Source organism: Bufo gargarizans, chromosome 2, assembly GCF_014858855.1.
Source record: "Bufo gargarizans isolate SCDJY-AF-19 chromosome 2, ASM1485885v1, whole genome shotgun sequence".
NCBI classification, from domain to species: Eukaryota; Metazoa; Chordata; class Amphibia; order Anura; family Bufonidae; genus Bufo; species Bufo gargarizans.
Genome location: NC_058081.1, coordinates 339,648,919 through 339,671,001, shown reverse-complemented (window position 1 = coordinate 339,671,001; position 22,083 = coordinate 339,648,919). Strand labels below are relative to the sequence as shown.

At 44.0% G+C, this 22,083-nt stretch overlaps 1 protein-coding gene across 1 annotated transcript in view; it reads right to left on the bottom strand.

Annotated features, from left to right (window-relative positions):
* Positions 1-1,218: 1,218 nt before the first annotated feature.
* Positions 1,219-22,083, bottom strand: part of LOC122925950 (tyrosine 3-monooxygenase-like) — a 117,371-nt gene continuing 96,506 nt past the window's right edge. The window contains exons 8-12 of the mRNA XM_044277296.1: positions 15,740-15,809; positions 15,567-15,623; positions 4,293-4,388; positions 3,159-3,292; positions 1,219-1,378 (exon numbers count right to left, since the gene is read on the bottom strand). Coding sequence (XP_044133231.1) covers positions 1,219-1,378; positions 3,159-3,292; positions 4,293-4,388; positions 15,567-15,623; positions 15,740-15,809 — 517 coding nt within the window. The remainder of the gene's footprint in view (positions 1,379-3,158; positions 3,293-4,292; positions 4,389-15,566; positions 15,624-15,739; positions 15,810-22,083) is intronic.

The window sequence follows — 22,083 nt, the reverse complement described above, 5'->3', positions numbered from 1 at the left end:
AGACTTGCCGGAATACAGCATTTTTCGCCATAGGAATGTATTAGTGCCGGAATGCCGGATCCGTCCTTCCGTTCTGAGCATGCGCAGACCGGTCAAAATTTGAAAAAAGATACAAGACGTATCCGTTTGTCTGCATGACAAGCGGAGAGACGGATCCGTTCTTGCAATGCATTTGTGAGACGGATCCGCATCCGGATGCATCTCACAAATGCTTTCAGTCACATCCAGATCGGCAGATCCGGCGGGCAGTTCAGATGACGGAACTGCCCGCCGGATCACACTGCTGCAAGTGTGAAAGTAGCCTAACATGAATAAATGGATTCAAAAGGAAAATCTAAAAAAAGGTTATATTTTTTTAAATTGCTCCTCCAATTTGCTTTACTTCCTGAGGATTTTAATTGCCTTAAAAAGTTGATTTTGGGAAAAAAAAAATTACAAACACTTCTAAAAATCTAACCCTTTTAACATTGTAAAAAAATAAACTATTAACAAAATGATAGCAATATGCTGAATGTTAATTAATAACCATCTTATTTTAACTGTCTTAAAATAGTGAATTTTCAATCTTTTTTTAAAATTTTGGATTTTTTTTATTTTTAGTAAGGGTAAAGGTAAAACATATTGACCAAGCTTTACCACTAACATGTAGTATGATGTGTCACGAGAATGTGTCTGAATGGCTTTGATAAGTAAAAGTGTTCCAAAGTTATCACCACATAAAGTGACATATGTCAGATTTGCTAAATTAGGCCTGGTCCAGAAGAGGGTAAATGACCTTGTCTAGATGTGGTAAAGCTTGTGGTTGGTGGAGTTCAAGCAGACAATCCCTTGAACAGATCAATGTAATATAATGAATAGACTTAAAATGTATTTTATTTACAAGCTGAGAATCCAGTAAAAGAGAACAATAGCAATTTCATTTATGACAAAAAATAGACAAGAACTGATACGTTTGATTCTGCTAATTTATTTTAAATGCAGATTTGTCTACATACTGTATAATGTGTAAAACATGCACACCAGGGTATTGACTTAACATTTGTACTTAAATACTAGCTCATGCCCAAGGTATATTGGGAGTTGTAGTCACAGGTGACCAGAAAGGTAAAGAGTGACGGTTAAAGCACTACTTCAGTTTCTGTGTTTATTATGTATTCTTATCTTTAACTTAAGGCCCTATAAATGTCTACTCTTTACATGTAGGTTTCTTCATTGTTTCTAACATATCTTGTCAAGTGCGCAGCATAGACTCCTAAGTTCATCTTTAAGTTGACATAGGGCAGTCCTGACCTTCTGAAAAGAGTCTAGGATTTCAACACTGCAAGTTACGGGATCATAGCATAGGCAGAATGGCCTCTTCATCTTCAGAGCATATTCTCTAGGAAACAAGTCAAATATGTTTGTCAGCACCAAAATTAAATGCTAAATAAGAAGGTAATACAAGTGAAAAAGACTGAAATATTTAATAAGGTGTATTCCAGGATTTTGAAATTGATGGCATATCTTCAGGATAGGAGATCAATATCTCATCAGTGGGGATCTGACACCCGACACCCCTGTAGATCAGCTGTTACCTTGTGTCACTGAAAGTCTGGGCCCGAACTACACTGCTGTCCGTTGTGTAGTGGTCGAAGCTGGTAACTACAGCACTGCCATTGATATGAAAGAGGACAGCGCTGCAGCTATCAGCTCCATCCATTACATGGGGATGTGAGATGTCAGACCTTTGCCGATCTGATGCTGAAGAGCCTACCCTGAGAATAGGCCATCCAAATCCTGGAATACCCCTTTAAGGTTTGGAACACATAGGCCCCTGCAGGATAGTGTTGCATCATTGTGTTTGCTTATAAACTGCAGCAAGGGCAGGTATAGACAGTACAGAGAGGACCTCAAAGCAAGATCTCTGTGTGCTTTCCAAGGCAATTTGTCAAAATCCCATGTGCAGTAATGTATGTATGCTACATGCAAGCACACCTAACTATATACTGTCCCCCAGACGTCCTAATGAAGGCCTTTGGCCTGTTATCCTCCACAACCATGGTCCGCAAGATGGTGGCGATCACTTCGCCTGGCTGTTCCTGGGTACCTTCTATTCTGCATTGACCAGAAAATAGATGTGTCCAGTGCATGTGCAAATACAGGAGAATCTGCTGCCTATCTCTGCCGCCGGATGTGTGCATCTGTCAATCAGTACCTGCATGGAAAAGAAGATACCCAGGAACTGTGAGAGGAAGTGGTGGCTGCCATCTTGCAGCCCATTGATGAAGAGGATGACAGGTATGATTATTTATGTTCACTTCACTAAAACTGGGGCAGCAGGGGGCTTCCATTTGGACACTTTGGGTGGTGTATACAGTCATGTATGCTTGTATGGAACAGACATGATTGCATATGGCATTTTGACCAATTACATTGAAAATTTTCCAACCTCTTTATAGGAAATCTGCCATCAGTTTTCTGCTGCCCTTAATTTTAAATCCTAACAGATCCATTGTATAATGACGAGTCCCCATATTCCCCAGTCCCCAGCCACAAACACATAAGATTACTGGCTGATCCAGCCAAAATCAGTAGGTTCAGCCAACTTTGATTAAGTGTGTTTGTAACTTAAAGTGGTTTTCTGGATATAACCTCTTCTTTAATCATTTACTATGTATGAATGGATCATTGTACTAATTCCTTGCTTCGATGCTCCCCCTTGCCTTGTGTTGCATCAGTACAAATGGGTGGTCTGTAGCGCTGCTCTATGCTGTTTTAGAGGCGGGTACTAGTGGTACCCGCCTCTAAAACATTTTAGGGCAGCACTACAAACGCCTATTTGTGCCGGTGACATCACTGGTCTCATTGCTAGGTGAAAGTCCTAGCATAGTGAGGAGAAGCCTGGTACGTCACCTGGTACGTCAGGGGGAGCATCTGAGCAAGGAAATGCTCCCATGCTCCACTCATACATTGAGGTTATATCTGAGTTCAGCTCTGGACCTAGGCAACCCCTTTAATACTGTATAGCCCTGAGTCTCTGCAACCACCACATCTCATTAGTACACAACAGTAACTGCAGTGCAAACACATATAAGAGTCCTGAGAGTCACGTTGTTGAGAAGACTGGTGAACATGGTTTTACATTTGGTAACTTCACACTGCTTAAATGTCATCCTCACCTGAGTTTTACTTTGGAGTCTTCAAAGCTTTCTGACACAAAGTATACAGGTTGAAAGGCAGTGTCCTGATACGGTTGGATTGCAGTGACTTCTGGATCAAAGGGCTTAAGTTCAGGCTTATTTGACATAGCATACTGAAAACACATAGCCATGATTGTTAACTAGTCACTATATCATTCCATTTTAAGAAAACATAAAAATAAAATTACAGATTAGTCATTTCATGCCAAGAATTGACAACCAGCAGCTAAAGCCTGTTGGCCCTTAACTAGATATGCCAAGTCTGTCCATAAATTTAAACCTGAGATTTAGCCCTACAGAATGGGTCCACATGATTATATCGTTCCATGAGCCCATATCTGAACATGTTTTTTTAAAGCATGAATAGAAGAATGAACATATATTTCATTTTTTGTTGTATGAAAACTCCTATTAATAGGAGTTTTCATACAACAAAAAATGAAACATATGTTCATTCTTCTATTCATGTATATACAAGTCAGAAAGTTGCTCTTTCGGAGACTCGTATCATTTAAAATGAGTAGCAAGCAGCTATAAAGAGCATTTATCACTTTGGAGAACCCAGCACATTTATAAATTATACACACAGCCCATGCCTTAGGGCTCGTTCACACGAATGTGTGAAGCCCGTTCCCGTGCTGTGGACCGCAATGCACGGGCACCGTCAGTGGGGGCAGGCGCATGGGGATCGCAGACCCATTCACTTGAATGAGTCCGCGATCCTTCCATTCCGAAAAAAATATAGAGCAAGTTCTATCTCTTTGCAGTGCAGAAGCACGGAACGGAACCCCAGAAAGCACTCTGTAGTGCTTCCGTAGTGTTCCATTCCGTTCTTAGGTTCCGCACCATGTGCGGTCCGCAATGCGGCAACGGGCATCACATGTTCGTGTGAATAAGCCCTTACTACTGAAATCATGGCTCCCATCTGTGAACAATGATGCCAGTAGTAGTAAAGCAACGATCATGTGTGTTGGTCACTTGTATACAAGAATCAGGACCACTGAGGATGAGGTATGTAATATTTTTTTTTACCACATTTGCTGCTGTATTTATATTTTCATATATTTATTTTCAAATATACAATTTTTTTAATCATACTTCAAAATGTCTTACCAAGAGTTCCCCATAAGATGAGAGCAGGCCAGCTCCATAGGCTTTAATTGATCCATTCTGCTTGCAGAGTCCAAACTCAATGGTGAACCAGTACAGCTGGAATAATGTTCAATCATTTAACAATGCATATCTTCATGCTCAATCATTTCCTAACCTGACACACTCTATCATTGCTCGTAATGTCCTCTGAAAGAGATCCTGTCACCATCAAGTATTTTGTAGTCATACATAATATGTACATGATGGTGTGTCATCATCTATTGCAGGGATAGCCAACCTGCGGCTCTCCAGCTGTTGTAAAACTACAACTCCCACCATGCCCTGCTGTAGGCTGATAGCTGTAAGCAGTCTGGGCCTGCTGGGAGTTGAAAACCTATTCAAAAACGACACACATATATAGTACAAAAAAAACATCTTTATTAAGTGTCATACACTGGTAATACCAAAGACAATCATAAAACATTGCAGGTAGGTGCTATGATAGATGATATACCCCACCAAACTCAGATTCTACATGTGTGATATTGTTATAAAGCACTTGTGCAATATTAATTGTACTAGATGTAAAGGGCTAGACCCCTAAACATATCCACTATAATGCATGCCCAAATAGAATGATGTCAGAGACCAACCATCCGGCAACAGTAATAATATGACAATAATCTCAATATAATATGGACACTTGATCCGCAAAAGATGGAAAGCGGCAATGTGCGTTCTGCATTTTGCGGACCGCACATTGTCGGTACTAATAGAATATGCCCGTTCTTGTCCGCAATTCCGTGTCCGGGCAGCACATCATAGAAATGAATGGGTCTACAATTCCGTTCTGCAAAATGTGGGACTTGTGAATGGGGCCTATGTATTTATTTTTCTGACTTACTCACAGACATCACATGACAGTGGATTCGCTCTCCACTGTGTGTTTCAAGAAAGAGAAGCAGACCCAGAAGAAGTGGGGTGCATAATTTAAAAACAGAGTCACTTCAGAGACTTATATGTATCAGGTTATTTGAGGGCCTCTTTCACACGGGCGTCATGGATTTGGGCCAGATAAGATGCGGGTGCATCGCGGGAAAATGCACGATTTTTCCGCACGAGTGCAAAACATTTTAATGCGTTTTGCGTTTTGCATGCACGTGAGAAAAATCGGCATGTTTGGCACCCAAACCCGAACTTCTTCACAGAAGTTCGGGTTTGGGTTAGGTGTAATGTAAATCAGATTTTTTTTTTTATAAGATGCTTTTTGAGGAAAATATATTACCATCCAAAGGTTATTCCATCATAAGATAAATATTCGTTTTTTAATTATGTAGAATAGGGCTGTATAGGTAAAATTTTTGGGATAAATAAATTCCATTAATCCATTCACAATGTCAAGCTCTTCCAGAGGTTTTTTTAAGATTATTGGGCAGTTTCTCTGCCTACAACAGAGTTTCCCAACCAGTGTGCCTCTAGCTTTTGCAAAACTACAACTCCCAGCATGCCCGGACAGCCTTTGGTTGTGTGGGCATGCTGGGAGTTGTAGTTTTGCAACAGCTGGAGGCACACTGGTTGGGAAACACTGGCCTACAAGATATTATCACAGATGCTTGGTTTACTTTTGCAGTTCTCAAAACTGAATTTGACTCAACATGAACAGAGTTGAGAAAAAGACCTTAATCCTAACTTCTACAAACCTATGAATACAGAATCAACCTAATCAAACTAATATAAAAAGTTGTTATTCTAAAAATCTTCATCTACTTGCATATTATAAGTTATACCAGCAATAAATAGTCTTTATGTAGAAAACTATGATTTAAATCAAGCCTTACTGACTAGTGATTTAAATCGTGATTTAAATTGCTATTTAAATCAGTTTGATTTAAATCAAGTCCACCCTGGTTATAAGGGAAAATAATAGCATTCTTAATACAGAATGCTTAGTAAAATAGGGCTGGAGGGGTTAAAAAAAATAAAAAAATTAGAGAAGTCGGGCTGCGCGAACAAGTGGATTAAGGTGAGTTAAATTATTATATATTTTTTTTTACCCCTCCAGCCCTATTGTACTAAGCATTCTGTATTAAGAATGCTATTATTTTTCTTATAGCCATGTTATAATGGAAAATTATAATGATCGGGTCCCCATCCCGATCATCTCCTAACAACCATGCGTTAAAATCGCACCACATCCGCACTTGCTTGCGATTTTCACGCAGCCCCACTCACATCTATGAGGCCTGCGTTGCATGTGAAAAACACACAAAATAGAGCATGCTCAGGTGCACAGCCCCATTGGAGTGAATGGGTCCGGATTCAGTGCGGGTGCAATGCGTTCACCTCACACTTTGCACCCGTGTGGAAATCTCGCCCGTGTGAAAGAGGCCTAAGTGTACCACATACACACCAACGCTACAGGAGTTAACACTTGGATATTTGGGATCTAGTGATAATAATGTGTATGTTACTTTTAGAGATGTGCAAATCGAATCTCACAAAGTGGAATTTATTCCGAATTTCCGGATACATTCGATTTGCCTCAAAGCCGAATTTCCTCGTGCTTTGTGTTAGCGAATCGATTTAACCTGAAAAAGTGTAAAAAACAAAAAAATCATACTTACCTACTCTATTTGCTCGTGATAGGACTCCAATTAATCTTGATTGAAGATCTCAGATGAAATTCCATGAGTGGTGACGTATGACGTCACCAGGCCGGCCGGCGTGATGACGTCATATCATGCAGTGTGAGATTTCACGCCAGATCTTCAAGCAAGATGTCGGCGGCCGGCCCGTTGTGAGCAAATGCAGGTGGTAAGTTTGATTACATTTTTTTATGTTCATTTTACACAGTTTTTACACTCAGATGCCGCGATCATGTATGAACACAGCATTTGAGGGGTACAATGACGGGGGCAGTGCTATCGCAGCTCCCTGTCAATTAACCCCCTACTTATGAAGCAATTTTTTTTGTAAAATTCGGCGAATCAGGTGAATTGAACTTTTCAAAAATTCACTCATCTCTAGTTACTTTATTGGACTTTAATAAGCCTAGTCCTTTGTTGCCTGAGAGATAAGCAGATCCGGGTATTTGGTAGCCGCCCATTCCTCTCACCATATGGCAATAAACATGCATGCTCAGATTACCATAGCATGCAAGGAAAAAGAGATGTTGACTGTCCTGAAATACATGGCCAGCTTGAAACTAATTTAGCATATTAGAGACATTCTTTAATAAATGCCAAAGCTGAGATTTTATTATTTCCCATAGATATTACTAATGTTTTTATGTGCACTGTTATTTTCTAATTTATATTTGTGAGATTTAATTGAAGGCACTCTAAAGAAAGTTAGTTAGATAAATTATACTTAAAGGGGTTTTCTGAGATTTTGATACTGATGACCTACAGTCAGGATAGGTAATCGGTATCTGATCAGTGAGGGTACGACACCAGGGATCTCCAGTTTCTTCACTATAGGGGGGCAAGGGGGAGCAATTGCCCTCCCCTAGGTTATTGGGGTACCCAAGGCAGCTACCTCTTGAGCCCCGCTGGCCACTGGTGATGTGGGGGGCGGTGGCAGGGCACAGGGAGTTGAGCGCTTCCCTTGTGGAAGCGCTCATCTCCATAGTCATCTATATCGCCTTCCTCCGGACAGCGATACAGATGGAAATGCTGCAGCGGGGCAGGGGAGGGAGAGGCGTTTCCCTTCCCCGTTCCTCTTATAGGCAGCAGGCCGAGTGCCTGCAGTATATCAGAGGTCGATGCAGGCTGCACAATAACGTTATCGTGCCGCCGGAGCCGTACAGCGCGGGACACAGGCCGGAAGAGGCCTGCATCGCATCGCTGACAGCCTGATGGAGGTAAGTATAAGTGTTTATTTTTTTATATGCTATTACTACTGGCACATGATTAGGGGCATCTATGGGGGCACTTGTTACTGGCACATGATTGGGGAGCATCTATGGGGGCACTTGTTATTGGCACATGATTGGGGGGAATCTATGGGGGCACCTGTTAATGGCACATGATTGGGGGAGGATCTATGGGGGCACTTATTACTGGCACACGACTGGGGGCATCTATGGGGGCACTTGTTACTGGCACATGATTAGGGGGCATCTATGGGGGTACTTGTTACTGGCACATGATTGGAGGGCATCTATGGGGGCAATTGTTACTGGCACATTATTGGGTGGCACTATGGGGACACTTCTTACTGGCACACTATTTCGGGCACAATGTCGACATCTACTGAGGCCACAAAGAAGGGGTATTTTATATGGGGGAAGTGGGAGAGGAACACTATGGGGACTTCTACTGAGGCCACAAAGAAGGGGTATTTTATATGGGGGGCTCTGTATAGGGGTATTTTATACTGTGGCACATTATGGTGGGTACTATGGGGATGGGCAGAGAGGAGTACTATGGGCACTAAGAAGGGGTATTTTATACTTGCAAATTATGGGGAACACTGAGGGCATCTAGTGGGGCATTGTATATGGGGCATTTTATACTGGTACATTATGGGGGGCACTGGGAAGAAGGGGGAGAGCACTATGGGACATTTCCTGGGGGCACTATATAGGGGTATTTTATACTGGCACATTATGGGGACATTAGCTCAAATGGGGGCATTAAATGGGGGTATTTTTTGCACTGGCACATTATAAGAAGAATTATTACTACTGGGGGCATTATGATGGGCTTTATTACTACTGGGGGTCTATGGGGAACATGATTACTAGTATGGGCACTATGGGAGCATTATTACTTCTGGGGCACAGTGGGGACATGTTGGGGGCACTGTATGAGCACTATTACTACCATGTGTGCTCCAGCAGAGAATTATTTCTATTGGTGGGACTTTTGGGAGCACTATTATTGTGGGTTCTTTTTTTACAGCGGACCCATTAACATATGTTGGGACACAATACTGCAATTATTTACATTAGGTCACTAGGACCATAATTGTCCCTGGGTTGACATATGTTACTGATATATTAAATATAAAATGTAACGTTTATTACTTGTCTCTAAAAACGTTCTACCTATAACTGACACTCTAAAATTATCAGCTCCGTCTGCAACGTTATTGTATATCGTTATTTCCAGCTGTGGTGTTATTAGCAGGGCTGCCACTAGTTCCTGCCTAGTATGCTCTTTATTGATTGCACACTCCACTCGTGCTGTATTATAGTCGCACTGTTAGTCTCACAGTGCGCTCCTGCTGAGCAGGCTGGGGTGGGACTCCCAGTACCTGTGCAGGGGGAGTTGAGAATAACTGCAAGACTGCGCGTAAGCGAAAAGGAGTGGGAAGCAGAACGAGCGCAGGATAGGCACACTATACATGCAAGTCCGGAATATGCACATATTAAGTTGCAAGTCCCGAAAAATATAAAGCCCCGGAGCAAGCGTAGTAGGCTGGAGACGGCCGAAAATGCCAGAGACTGCACGCAGGCGCAATCTGAGCGGCTTATCATCTTGAATTTCAACATCTAGCGCATGCGCAGCAACCTAAGAGAATCCGGCTGCGAATAGAATTAGTGGCAAAGCCTCTAGAACTACTAAGTCCTGGCGCATGCGCAGTAGTTTGGAAAGGCTGGAAACATGCCAAAGACTATACGCAGGCGCAGTCTGAGCGGACCATCGTCTTTAACTTCAACACCTAGCGCATGTGCAGTAGAGTAAAAGGATCGGGCTGCAGACATGCGCAGTGGAATCTAAAATGCGAGACCACGGAATGAAGTCCTGATACATGCGCAGTCTAGCACGTTAGTGATTGGATGGAGGTAAAATAGGAGGCACTACCAAGCACGAACTAGCAAAGAGGCGATGACTGATAGGCTAATGAATCCACTTAGCAACAATACTGATACACATTAGCTACTACCAATATGACGCTTTAACTGGTCTGGTCCCGCCCCATTCACGAGCAAACTGCCCAAACCCCTGAAGATGCCAACAGCTTTGGCGAAACATGTCGGGGGGCAGCGTGTGATTTATATGTGTTTTAGGCCTCTTTCACACTACAGTATGTTGCATTCAGTGTTTTGCGTTCCGTTTTTCACGGATCCGTTGTTCCGTTTTTTTGCTTCCGTTGTGGTTCCGTTTCCGTTCCGTTGTTCCGTTCCGTTTTTCCGTATGGCAAATACAGTATACAGTAATTTCATATTAAAAATTGGGCTGGGCATAACATTTTCAATTGATGGTTCCGCAAAAAACGGAACGGATACGGAAGACATACGGATGCATTTCCGTATGTGTTCCGTTTTTTTTGCGGCCCCATTGACTTGAATGGAGCCACGGACTGTGATTCTCGGCCAAATATAGGACATGTTCTATCTTTTCAACGGAACGGAAAAAACGGAAATACGGAAACGGAATGCATACGGAACACATTCCGTTTTTTTGCGGAACCATTGAAATGAATGGTTCCGTATACGGACCGTATACGGAACGCAAAAAACGGACCGTATACGGAACGCAAAATACTGTAGTGTGAAAGAGGCCTTAAGCAGCTACTGTCAGCATGGTAGTTACTATTGAACAGCACTGAGCGACTAGGTGAAAGCAGGGGAGTCCCACCCCAGCCTGCTCAGCAGGAGCGCACTGTGAGACTAACAGTGCGACTATAATGCAGCACGAGTGGAGTGTGCAATCAATAAAGAGCATACTAGGCAGGAACTAGTGGGAGCCCTGCTAATAACACCACAGCTGGAAATAACGATATACAATAACGTTGCAGACGGAGCTGATAATTTTAGTGTCAGTTATAGGTAGAAAGTTTTTAGAGACAAGTAATAAACGTTACATTTTATATTTAATTTATCAGTAACATATGTCAACCCAGGGACAATTATGGTCCTAGTGACCTAATGTAAATAATTGCTATTACTGTGGGGGCACCTTGGCACAGTATCAGCTTAGGGTACTTTCACACTTGCGTTTTTCTTTTCTGGCATAGAGTTCCGTCACAGGGGCTCTATACCGGAAAAAAACTGATCAGTTTTATCCCCATGCATTCTGAATGGAGAGTAATCCGTTCACTTTGCATCAGGATGTCTTCAGTTCAGTCGTTTTGACTGAACAGGCAAAAGAGAAAACCGCAGCATGCTACGGTTTTCTCTCCGGCCAAAAAAACTGAATACATGCCTGAACGCCGGATCCGGCATTTTTTCCCATAGGAAAGTATTAGCGCCGGATCCGGCATTCAGAATACCGGAATGCCGGATCCGTCGTTCCGGCATGCGCATGCGCAGAACGGCAGAAATATGAAAAAATGTACAAGACGGATCCGTCTGTCCGCATGACAAGCGGAGAGACGGATCCGTCCTTGCAATGCATTTGTGAGACGGATCCGCATCCGGATCCGTCTCACAAATGCTTTCAGTCAGCGGCAGATCGGCGGATCCGGCGGCCAGTTCCGACGACGGAGGCCCGCCGGATCACACTGCCGCAAGTGTGAAAGTAGCCTTACCACAATTATTTTTGGGGGATGTTATGTTTACACTATTAGTGTCAGGGGCACTATTTGCTGGGCGCAGTTATTTTAGGACACTGTGTACCAATACTTATTGAAGGGCACTATCTGCATGGTACTACTATTATCAGGGGGTTTATCTGTTTATGCAGTATAGTATTGGGGAGCACAGTGGCACAGTATTGGGGGTGGCAGGATGATTTGTCTAGAAGATGGGAGGATGATGGAAAAGTAGTAAACTAAGATTTTGTTTGTCAATCTGCAGAGACGAGAAATGGCTAAAAAATTGTGGTCTGGTCTGAAGGTCTGAAAGGAGAAGATGAGGAAAGAGAACATCTACATCAAAGAGACGTCACTAGATGTAAGAGGTATGTGGCGCTGTATTATGTGTAGGGGTGGATGGAGGGGTTAGTAGTACAGTACTATCTGCACATTGTAAAAAAAAAAAAAGTAATCTGCAAAATACTATTTTCAGAATAATGATACAGCCATTTTATTTTATACTTTTGTGCCGATTCTATTTTTTTCAGAAAAAGGCAGTATTAACATTACTGCCAAGGAACACCTTTAGTGGCCACTCATCATTATTAAAGTTTACTACTCCACGAGGTGTGTGGATTTTTGTGTGTGTGTGTGTGTTGTGTTGGAGTGCGTGATAGCATGCTAGGGTGTGGGAAGGTGGGATCCAAGGGGCCCAAGTAAATTCTTGCCCAGGGTCCAATCAATATTAAAGGGAACCTGTCATGTGGATATTTGATTATAATCTAACTAATTATATACAATCATTAACTACTAAAAAGTACCTTAGATGTATTCACTTACTGGTGTGACAGATGGTTACCTCATAATATACACACAAAGATGCCACATGCCGCATGCTAATGAGCTGATTTGAGTCCAGCATGATGTCATTAAGTCCAGCGTATATTTAATTCAGAGCTATAACCACTCCCCTGCCCACCTGCTGCTGATTCATATGGAAAATAACTGTCATTCAGCAGCAGGTTGGCGGGGAGAGTCAGGAGCTCATGAATATTCAAGACTCATCATTATCAGCTGGAGCTTTTCAATACAAGATGTTGGCAGATTGACTGGGTCAATTAAAGAAAGTGACCCAGCATTTTGCTAAGAGAATCAGTCACTTATTTATGTTGCCCTTAGTTAGGACACCATAAAACTGGTAACAGGTTCCCTTTAAAGACGGCCCTGAGTACAGCGGCGATCTGTACGTTTTGCCAAACTGAAAGTACTGCCCATGCTTCCCATCCGCTTCACTACGGGCTCCTCGGCAGTCGGCAGCCAAATTAATCTTCCCCCGCCCACATCAGCTGCTATTGGCTGGGAGGGAGAGGGCAGCACTGTTATTGGCTGACTGTGTATTTTAGCCTAGCAGGGCCTGCAGAGGCAGAAAAGAATGCGGCTTGGGGATTTTACATCAGGAAACATCGTTGCGCGTCCCTCCCCCTGCCACCAAGCCTAGAGGAAGAAGGCACGAGGACAGAGCACATCAGAACTGTAAATACCTTTTCTATCTGTGTTGCACCCCTGACCAGCGCCCCCTGCGTTACATGTCCCCCTGACCAGCATCACCTGCGTTACATGCACCCCTGAGTAGCGCCCCCTGCGTTACATGCACCCCTGACCAGAGCACCCTGAGTTACACGCACCCCTGACCGCCGCACTCTGTGTTACAAGCAGAATAAGTAGTATTAGTTGCACACACCAACACCACCCACAGGGTTATTTCACAAAAGGGTGAGGAGTTTGGAGAAGTCAGGAGAAGTGAACAATATAGGACAACATAGCTGATTTGAAAAAAATTCTCCAATTCAGCTCACTTTCCTATTCAGTTATGTTGTCCTAGATTGTTTCCTTCTCCAAACTCTTCACCCTTTTGTGAATAAGCCTGTGAGCGTCTGTTTATTGGTCTTCTTTAGTGACATGTTTAACATATGGGATTATTTACACAGCTCTGGTGTTTGTTGAAACTGCTTTAAACTATAAAGAAAAGTTTTGGAGAGTGTTTCTCTCTTTCTCAGGTCTAAAGCAATATGGAGGAAAAAAGGAAAACTCTTGAAAGCTTGTCCTTTAAGTATTAGGTTAGTACAATAAAAAGGTATCCCCGCATACCGCCATACTCTCGTATTTTGTAATCTTATTTATATATACTGTGACACAGTAAAGGAAGTTGTATGGGGAGGCAGGTATTTTTCTCCCAGTGTGGGACTGCTGGACTGATTAGCGGCCAGGTGGGGTCAAACACCGGACTGGACTCATGTGCTGGTCTGGGTTTTGACAACACCTAGCTGCCTTTAAAAGACAGGTAGGTTCAGCATAAAGGATCTCTGTATTTTCACTGTGGTATCTTATGTGCCCACCTATATATTGTTCCTAGAGTCGCCACTGATCTCCATCAATCAGTTGTTTGAGAAGGCACTGGTGCTCCTATGAGAGCTGCATCCTTCTCACAGCTTACCAAGTAGAGTGCTGCACATTGCATAACGACTGTGCTCGGTACAGCGTTCAGCCCCACCGCGATACCAAGCACAGCTGCTATACAATGTACAATGCTGTGCATATTAAGGTGCCTTCTCAAACAGCTGATCAGCGGTTTCCTGGGTGTCAGAACCCCATCGATCAGATGCTGATGACCTTTCCAGAGGATAGGTCATCAGTATCAAAATCTCAGAAAGCCCCTTTAAATAAAACAAATTGCACTACTGTAGGAAATCTAAACACATTTATAAATGTATATGTGTGGACTTTACGAAAAAACTAACTTTATCCCAATATGCAAAGAATTGCACAGTGGGCTGCTAGATCAGACTGGCCTATCAAAGAACCAGAACGATGCTCTGTTGGGCCCAGACTCTAACACTGTATTGGGCCCCAAAGGTGCAGGACACAAACATCCATTTGGCTGCCAATCATTTACCAATGGGGTCTATTTCTATGATTCAAAATCCATTAGACTTTATTGATAATATAGGGGTTGGGCCCCAACAATAGTTTCCTCTGGTGGGCCCAAGAAACCATAGTCCGATGTTGGTGGGCTGTCTTACAGGATGACAAAACATGACAGTGAAGCAGTAAATCAACACCATTGGGATGGTGCTGTGTATGGTCCAGTGTCTGGGCACTTGCTGGACTTGAGACTCCCCGTTGGGCACTTGCAAGATCATTTGTGTAAGGGAATAAAGTTAACTTTCTATGAAAGTCTAACAATAGTCACAAGTGTGTTTGTAACAGCAGTGCTCCTCAACTCCAGTCCTCAGGGCCCACCTACCTGTCATGATTTGAAAATATCCCACAGAATGAATACCTGCGGTAAGTCTTGATGTATTGACACTAATTATATCATGTGCTCAATACCAAGGAAATCCTGAAAACATGACCGGTAGGTAGGTCCTAAAGACTAAAGTTCAGGAACACTGTGTAAGAAGGCTGTAAATCGCCCTTGCCCTTCCTAAAAAGAAAACTGCATCCTATAAAATAACTGTTAGAAGGGTTACCGTCTGACCCTGTTGCAGTAGTAGTTGAACTGTAAAACTGTAATTTGTAATGTTGCTAGAATAATCCAGTATTGCTATAATGTTATGTTTATGCGTGCTATTATATGTATGGCATGTCAAACCCCCACTGATAAGGCCAACAATAATAAAATACTGGACAAATTAATTTCCACATGACTGTTCTTCTCTATGATATTAACGTTTTTAAAATGAATTGGTTAAAATGTTAGAAAACGGTTATATGTGCAGTTCCCAAATATACAAGTCAATGCTCCATATATATAAAAAATGTGATACTTACAGTTGACAGTCTTTCAATATCTTCATCAGAAGCTCCTAGAGATGCCAGACCAATGTCCTTTGGGGAAAAAACATTTTAAGTATCATTTCATTAATAATTTCATTGCCATTTGCTTTAATTTGTATAGATAAGTTACTAACAAGTGGTACATTTATTCCAGGCCAATATCTTACCTGTGAAAACTGTGCAAATTCTTTATCAGCAAGCATAGGGATGTGGCCCAGCAGTTCATGGCAGCAGTCACTTAATAAATAAAATATGTATGAATTGTATGGAAATGGGTGGTAATGTGTACACTCTTGACACATTTAGCAAAGTTACCTTCACAGTTTGACAGACTAGGTAGAACTAGAATAAAGGTGGCATTACACTGCCCAGTGTATGGGCAGTGCGAGCGCTGATGGGTGATAAAACATTCATCGATACTCATTTGCACTGTCCTGATTACATAGGCCGATGCAAACTGAATGCGGGAGGAACAATTTTGTTCCTTCCTCATTCAGTTCTATTCATTATCGGCAGTACATCCCTGATTAAATTAGGAAGATGTGCTGCCGATAATTGGGCATCCTTCATACTGATGAAAGATGATGGGGAGCCAATTAATGAGCGCTCATCAGCTTTTTCATCAGCTGACTGGCTGCTTGATTTATACAAGCTTCTCTTCACCTCCTCCTTTGGTAAGTCTTGTACACCGGTCCTGGGGTGCTCCTGTTCTTCTAATCCTTTCTGCTACTCTGTCCTTGCCATCTTGCCACATAATAATTACTCTCACTGCCTTATCCTCTGCCCCTTATCTCCTCCCCATATATCCTCTTATATCTCATTATTAATTCAACCCCTGCCTTTATGCCATCTCCTTATCACCCTCTACCGTACTGCTGTTAACACCCCTGTCTCATACCAGCCCACTACCGAGCCATCATATACCCTTCTTTTGCCGTAGCCTCGCTACATGTCACGTTCACATTATACACCTTCTGCCATAATCTCTATCACATTACCCCACCAGCTCTAGTCATCCTTTCCATCCATACCATTTTACCCCTGCCAAACTTCTACTAACTTCTACTACAGTCTAGCCACCTAAACATCGTTCTCCCCATACCCTTTTATACCATTTTTCTCTCTATTACAAGTATGAATGCATTCTGCAGCTCTAACACTATGTAACTCACCCACATTGCCCCCATACACACCGGGTAGACATGATACAGGCTTTGACTTGTACTTCCCCACTCGTCCATTATTCATTTTATAATCCTTTATGTATTCAGCAATCTTCTACAATTAAGTATACTTATGTATCTTGTTCCCTTTTGGTCCTGTTAGTGACTCTGTGACCAAGGTTTTGGAATGGACTCATACGTTAGAGGCATTTGTCACATATACATTAAGGCATTTTGTTGCCAATTTATTTGGAGGATATTTAAAATAAAAGATATTTTACTTGTATCCAATTTCGAGTGTGCAGTGGTATTTCATTAACAATTAATTATACAAGCCAATTATCACGAACGAGCGTTCCTGTGAATGCATGTTACTGATAATTGGCTGATAATCGTACTGTTTAATAGGCCATTAACCCTTAGGATAAATGTACGGCGCTGGAAGCCGAGTCTGAAATACTAGCGCCGTAGAGCTACGGCGCTGTGTACACCCGATCCCTGAGCTAAATCGCTCGGTGACCGGGTACGATGGCTGATCTGTACGGCAGGCAGCCATGTTTCATAGGGGCACAGGGAGGTATTTTCTCCCCCCTACAGCCCTGATCACGACTATTGGCTCGATTCCGCAGACATGCGCATTGCAGGTTCGGCTTCGATACGGGTCTGCAGGGGGGGGGGGGGCGGGGGTGTCATGTGGAGGTGACCTGTCTCCTCCTAGGTCAGGCAGGTGACACCAGTGTTTTGGGTCCCCTACCAGCGCTGCTATTGGCTAGAACAATTCTCCAGCCAATGGCAGCGCTATAGCTACACAGAAACAGGCAGAACTTCCCTACATGCAGCCATTATCGCTGGTGACTGCCTTCAGAGAGGTTATGTGTCTTTCTGTGCTGCTGTTGGTTTGCTGGGACTTTTGGTGCACCACCATTGCGATTTAACCCTTTCCTACTGAAAGAAAAGAACAAAAGAAGAAAGAACATCTGGAATAGCTGCGCTGATTTTTTATTTTTTTCATTTGCAGCTGTTCCAGATCCCTAAACCACCCTCCATCCCTGTCCCTGTCCCTTCCTGTACCTGCAGTTAGTGGTAGTTAGTTAGATACATGCAGTATATATAAATTTCAGTTAGTGTGAGTTTAGGTTTTTGCACGAACGCACCATCTGCGTGCGTGCATTTTGCAACCATTGAGCACCAATCAGTAGTGTCCATTACTGATTGCGTCTGCTCAGTTTGCACTGCCAGCGAGGGAGAAGAGGATGTCACTTTTCGCTACTCCTCTACCCCCTCATCATCATCATCATCATCTGCTGATGAGAGACCCTCTAGAAGGCGCCCCAGGGTAACAGAGGAGGCAGCCTGCCAGAGTGAGCCCACATGGACCCCATTACCTGAGAATTATCAGACCCAAATTCCTGAGTTTGAGGGCGACTCAGGAATTCAGATAGACTGTGCGGGCTTCACTGAAATATATATTTTTTTGTCTGAAGATTTTATAAATTTGATGGTAACTAGAGTTGAGCGAACACCTGGATGTTCGGGTTCGAGAAGTTCGGCCGTACTTCCCGGAAATGTTCGGGTTCGGGATCCGAACCCGATCCGAACTTCGTCCCGAACCCGAACCCCATTGAAGTCAATGGGGACCCGAACATTTCGGCACTAAAACGGCTGAAAAACAGCCCAGGAAAGGGCTAGAGGGCTGCAAAAGGCAGCAACATGTAGGTAAATCCCTGCAAACAAATGTGGATAGGGAAATGAATTAAAATAAAAATTAAATAAATAAAAATTAACCAAAATCAATTGGAGAGAGGTCCCATAGCAGAGAATCTGGCTTCCCGTCACCCACCACTGGAACAGTCCATTCTCAGATATTTAGGCCCCGGCACCCAGGCAGAGGAGAGAGGTCCCGTAACAGAGAATCTGGCTTCATGTCAGCAGAGAATCAGTCTTCATATCATAGCAGAGAATCAGTCTTCATATCATAGCAGAGAATCAGGCTTCACGTCACCCACCACTGTAAGAGTCCATTTTCATAAATTTAGGCCCAGCACCCAGGCAGAGGAGAGAGGTCCCGTAACAGAGGATCTGGCTTCATGTCAGCAGAGAATCAGTCTGCATGTCATAGCAGAAAATCAGGCTTCACGTCAGCCACCACTGCAACAGTCCATTGGCATATATTTAGGCCCAGCACCCAGGCAGAGGAGAGAGGTCCCGTAACAGACAATCTGGCTTCATGTCAGCAGAGAATCAGTCTTCATGTCATAGCAGAGAATCAGGCTTCACATCACCCACCACTGTAAGAGTCCATTTTCATAAATTTAGGCCCAGCACCCAGGCAGAGGAGAGAGGTCCCGTAACAGAGGATCTGGCTTCATGTCAGCAGAGAATCAGTCTGCATGTCATAGCAGAGAATGAGGCTTCACGTCAGCCACCACTGCAACAGTCCATTGGCATATATTTAGGCCCAGCACCCAGGCAGAGGAGAGAGGTCCCGTAACAGACAATCTGGCTTCATGTCAGCAGAGAATCAGTCTTCATGTCATAGCAGAGAATCAGGCTTCACGTCACCCACCACTGTAAGAGTCCATTTTCATAATTTAGGCCCAGCACCCAGGCAGAGGAGAGAGGTCCCAGTAACAGAGGATCTGGCTTCATGTCAGCAGAGAATCAGTCTGCATGTCATAGCAGAGAATCAGGCTTCACGTCAGCCACCAGTGCAACAGTCCATTGGCATATATTTAGGCCCAGCACACAGGCAGAGGAGAGAGGTCCCGTAACAGAGGATCTGGCTTCATGTCAGCAGAGAATTAGTCTGCATGTCATAGCAGAGAATGAGGCTTCACGTCAGCCACCACTGCAACAGTCCATTGGCATATATTTAGGCCCAGCACCCAGGCAGAGGAGAGAGGTCCCGTAAAAGACAATCTGGCTTCATGTCAGCAGAGAATTAGTCTGCATGTCATAGCAGAGAATCAGGCTTCACGTCAGCCACCAGTGCAACAGTCCATTGGCATATATTTAGGCCCAGCACACAGGCAGAGGAGAGAGGTCCCGTAACAGAGGATCTGGCTTCATGTCAGCAGAGAATTAGTCTGCATGTCATAGCAGAGAATGAGGCTTCACGTCAGCCACCACTGCAACAGTCCATTGGCATATATTTAGGCCCAGCACCCAGGCAGAGGAGAGAGGTCCCGTAACAGACAATCTGGCTTCATGTCAGCAGAGAATCAGTCTTCATATCATAGCAGAGAATCAGGCTTCACGTCAGCCACCAGTGCAACAGTCCATTGGCATATATTTAGGCCCAGCACACAGGCAGAGGAGAGAGGTCCCGTAACAGAGGATCTGGCTTCATGTCAGCAGAGAATTAGTCTGCATGTCATAGCAGAGAATGAGGCTTCACGTCAGCCACCACTGCAACAGTCCATTGGCATATATTTAGGCCCAGCACCCAGGCAGAGGAGAGAGGTCCCGTAAAAGACAATCTGGCTTCATGTCAGCAGAGAATTAGTCTGCATGTCATAGCAGAGAATGAGGCTTCACGTCAGCCACCACTGCAACAGTCCATTGGCATATATTTAGGCCCAGCACCCAGGCAGAGGAGAGAGGTCCCGTAACAGACAATCTGGCTTCATGTCAGCAGAGAATCAGTCTTCATATCATAGCAGAGAAACAGGCTTCACGTCAGCCACCAGTGCAACAGTCCATTGGCATATATTTAGGCCCAGCACACAGGCAGAGGAGAGAGGTCCCGTAACAGAGGATCTGGCTTCATGTCAGCAGAGAATTAGTCTGCATGTCATAGCAGAGAATGAGGCTTCACGTCAGCCACCACTGCAACAGTCCATTGGCATATATTTAGGTCCAGCACCCAGGCAGAGGAGAGAGGTCCCGTAACAGACAATCTGGCTTCATGTCAGCAGAGAATTAGTCTGCATGTCATAGCAGAGAATGAGGCTTCACGTCAGCCACCACTGCAACAGTCCATTGGCATATATTTAGGCCCAGCACCCAGGCAGAGGAGAGAGGTCCCGTAACAGACAATCTGGCTTCATGTCAGCAGAGAATTAGTCTGCATGTCATAGCAGAGAATGAGGCTTCACGTCAGCCACCACTGCAACAGTCCTTGGCATATATTTAGGCCCAGCACCCAGGCAGAGGAGAGAGGTCCCGTAACAGACAATCTGGCTTCATGTCAGCAGAGAATCAGTCTTCATGTCATAGCAGAGAATCAGGCTTCACGTCACCCACCACTGTAAGAGTCAATTTTCATAAATTTAGGCCCAGCACCCAGGCAGAGGAGAGAGGTCCCGTAACAGAGGATCTGGCTTCATGTCAGCAGAGAATCAGTCTGCATGTCATAGCAGAGAATCAGGCTTCACGTCACCCACCACTGCAACAGTCCATTGTCATAAATTTAGGCCCAGCACCCAGGCAGAGGAGAGAGGTCCCGTAACAGACAATCTGGCTTCATGTCAGCAGAGAATTAGTCTGCATGTCATAGCAGAGAATGAGGCTTCACGTCAGCCACCACTGCAACAGTCCATTGGCATATATTTAGGCCCAGCACCCAGGCAGAGGAGAGAGGTCCCGTAACAGACAATCTGGCTTCATGTCAGCAGAGAATTAGTCTGCATGTCATAGCAGAGAATGAGGCTTCACGTCAGCCACCACTGCAACAGTCCTTGGCATATATTTAGGCCCAGCACCCAGGCAGAGGAGAGAGGTCCCGTAACAGACAATCTGGCTTCATGTCAGCAGAGAATCAGTCTTCATGTCATAGCAGAGAATCAGGCTTCACGTCACCCACCACTGCAACAGTCCATTGTCATAAATTTGGGCCCAGCACCCAGGCAGAGGAGAGAGGTCCCGTAACAGAGGATCTGGCTTCATGTCAGCAGAGAATCAGTCTGCATGTCATAGCAGAGAATCAGGCTTCACGTCACCCAACATTGGAATAGTCCATTGGCATATATTTAGGCCCCGGCACCCAGACAGAGGAGAGGTTCATTCAACTTTGGGTAGCCTCGCAATATAATGGTAAAATGAAAATAAAAATAGGATTGAATGAGGAAGTGCCCTGGAGTCCAATAATATATGGTTAAGGGGAGGTAGTTAATGTCTAATCTGGACAAGGGACGGACAGATCCTGTGGGATCCATGCCTGGTTCATTTTTATGAACGTCAGCTTGTCCACATTGGCTGTAGACAGGCGGCTGCGTTTGTCTGTAATGACGCCCCCTGCCGTGCTGAATACACGTTCAGACAAAACGCTGGCCGCCGGGCAGGCCAGCACCTCCAAGGCATAAAAGGCTAGCTCTGGCCACGTGGACAATTTAGAGACCCAGAAGTTG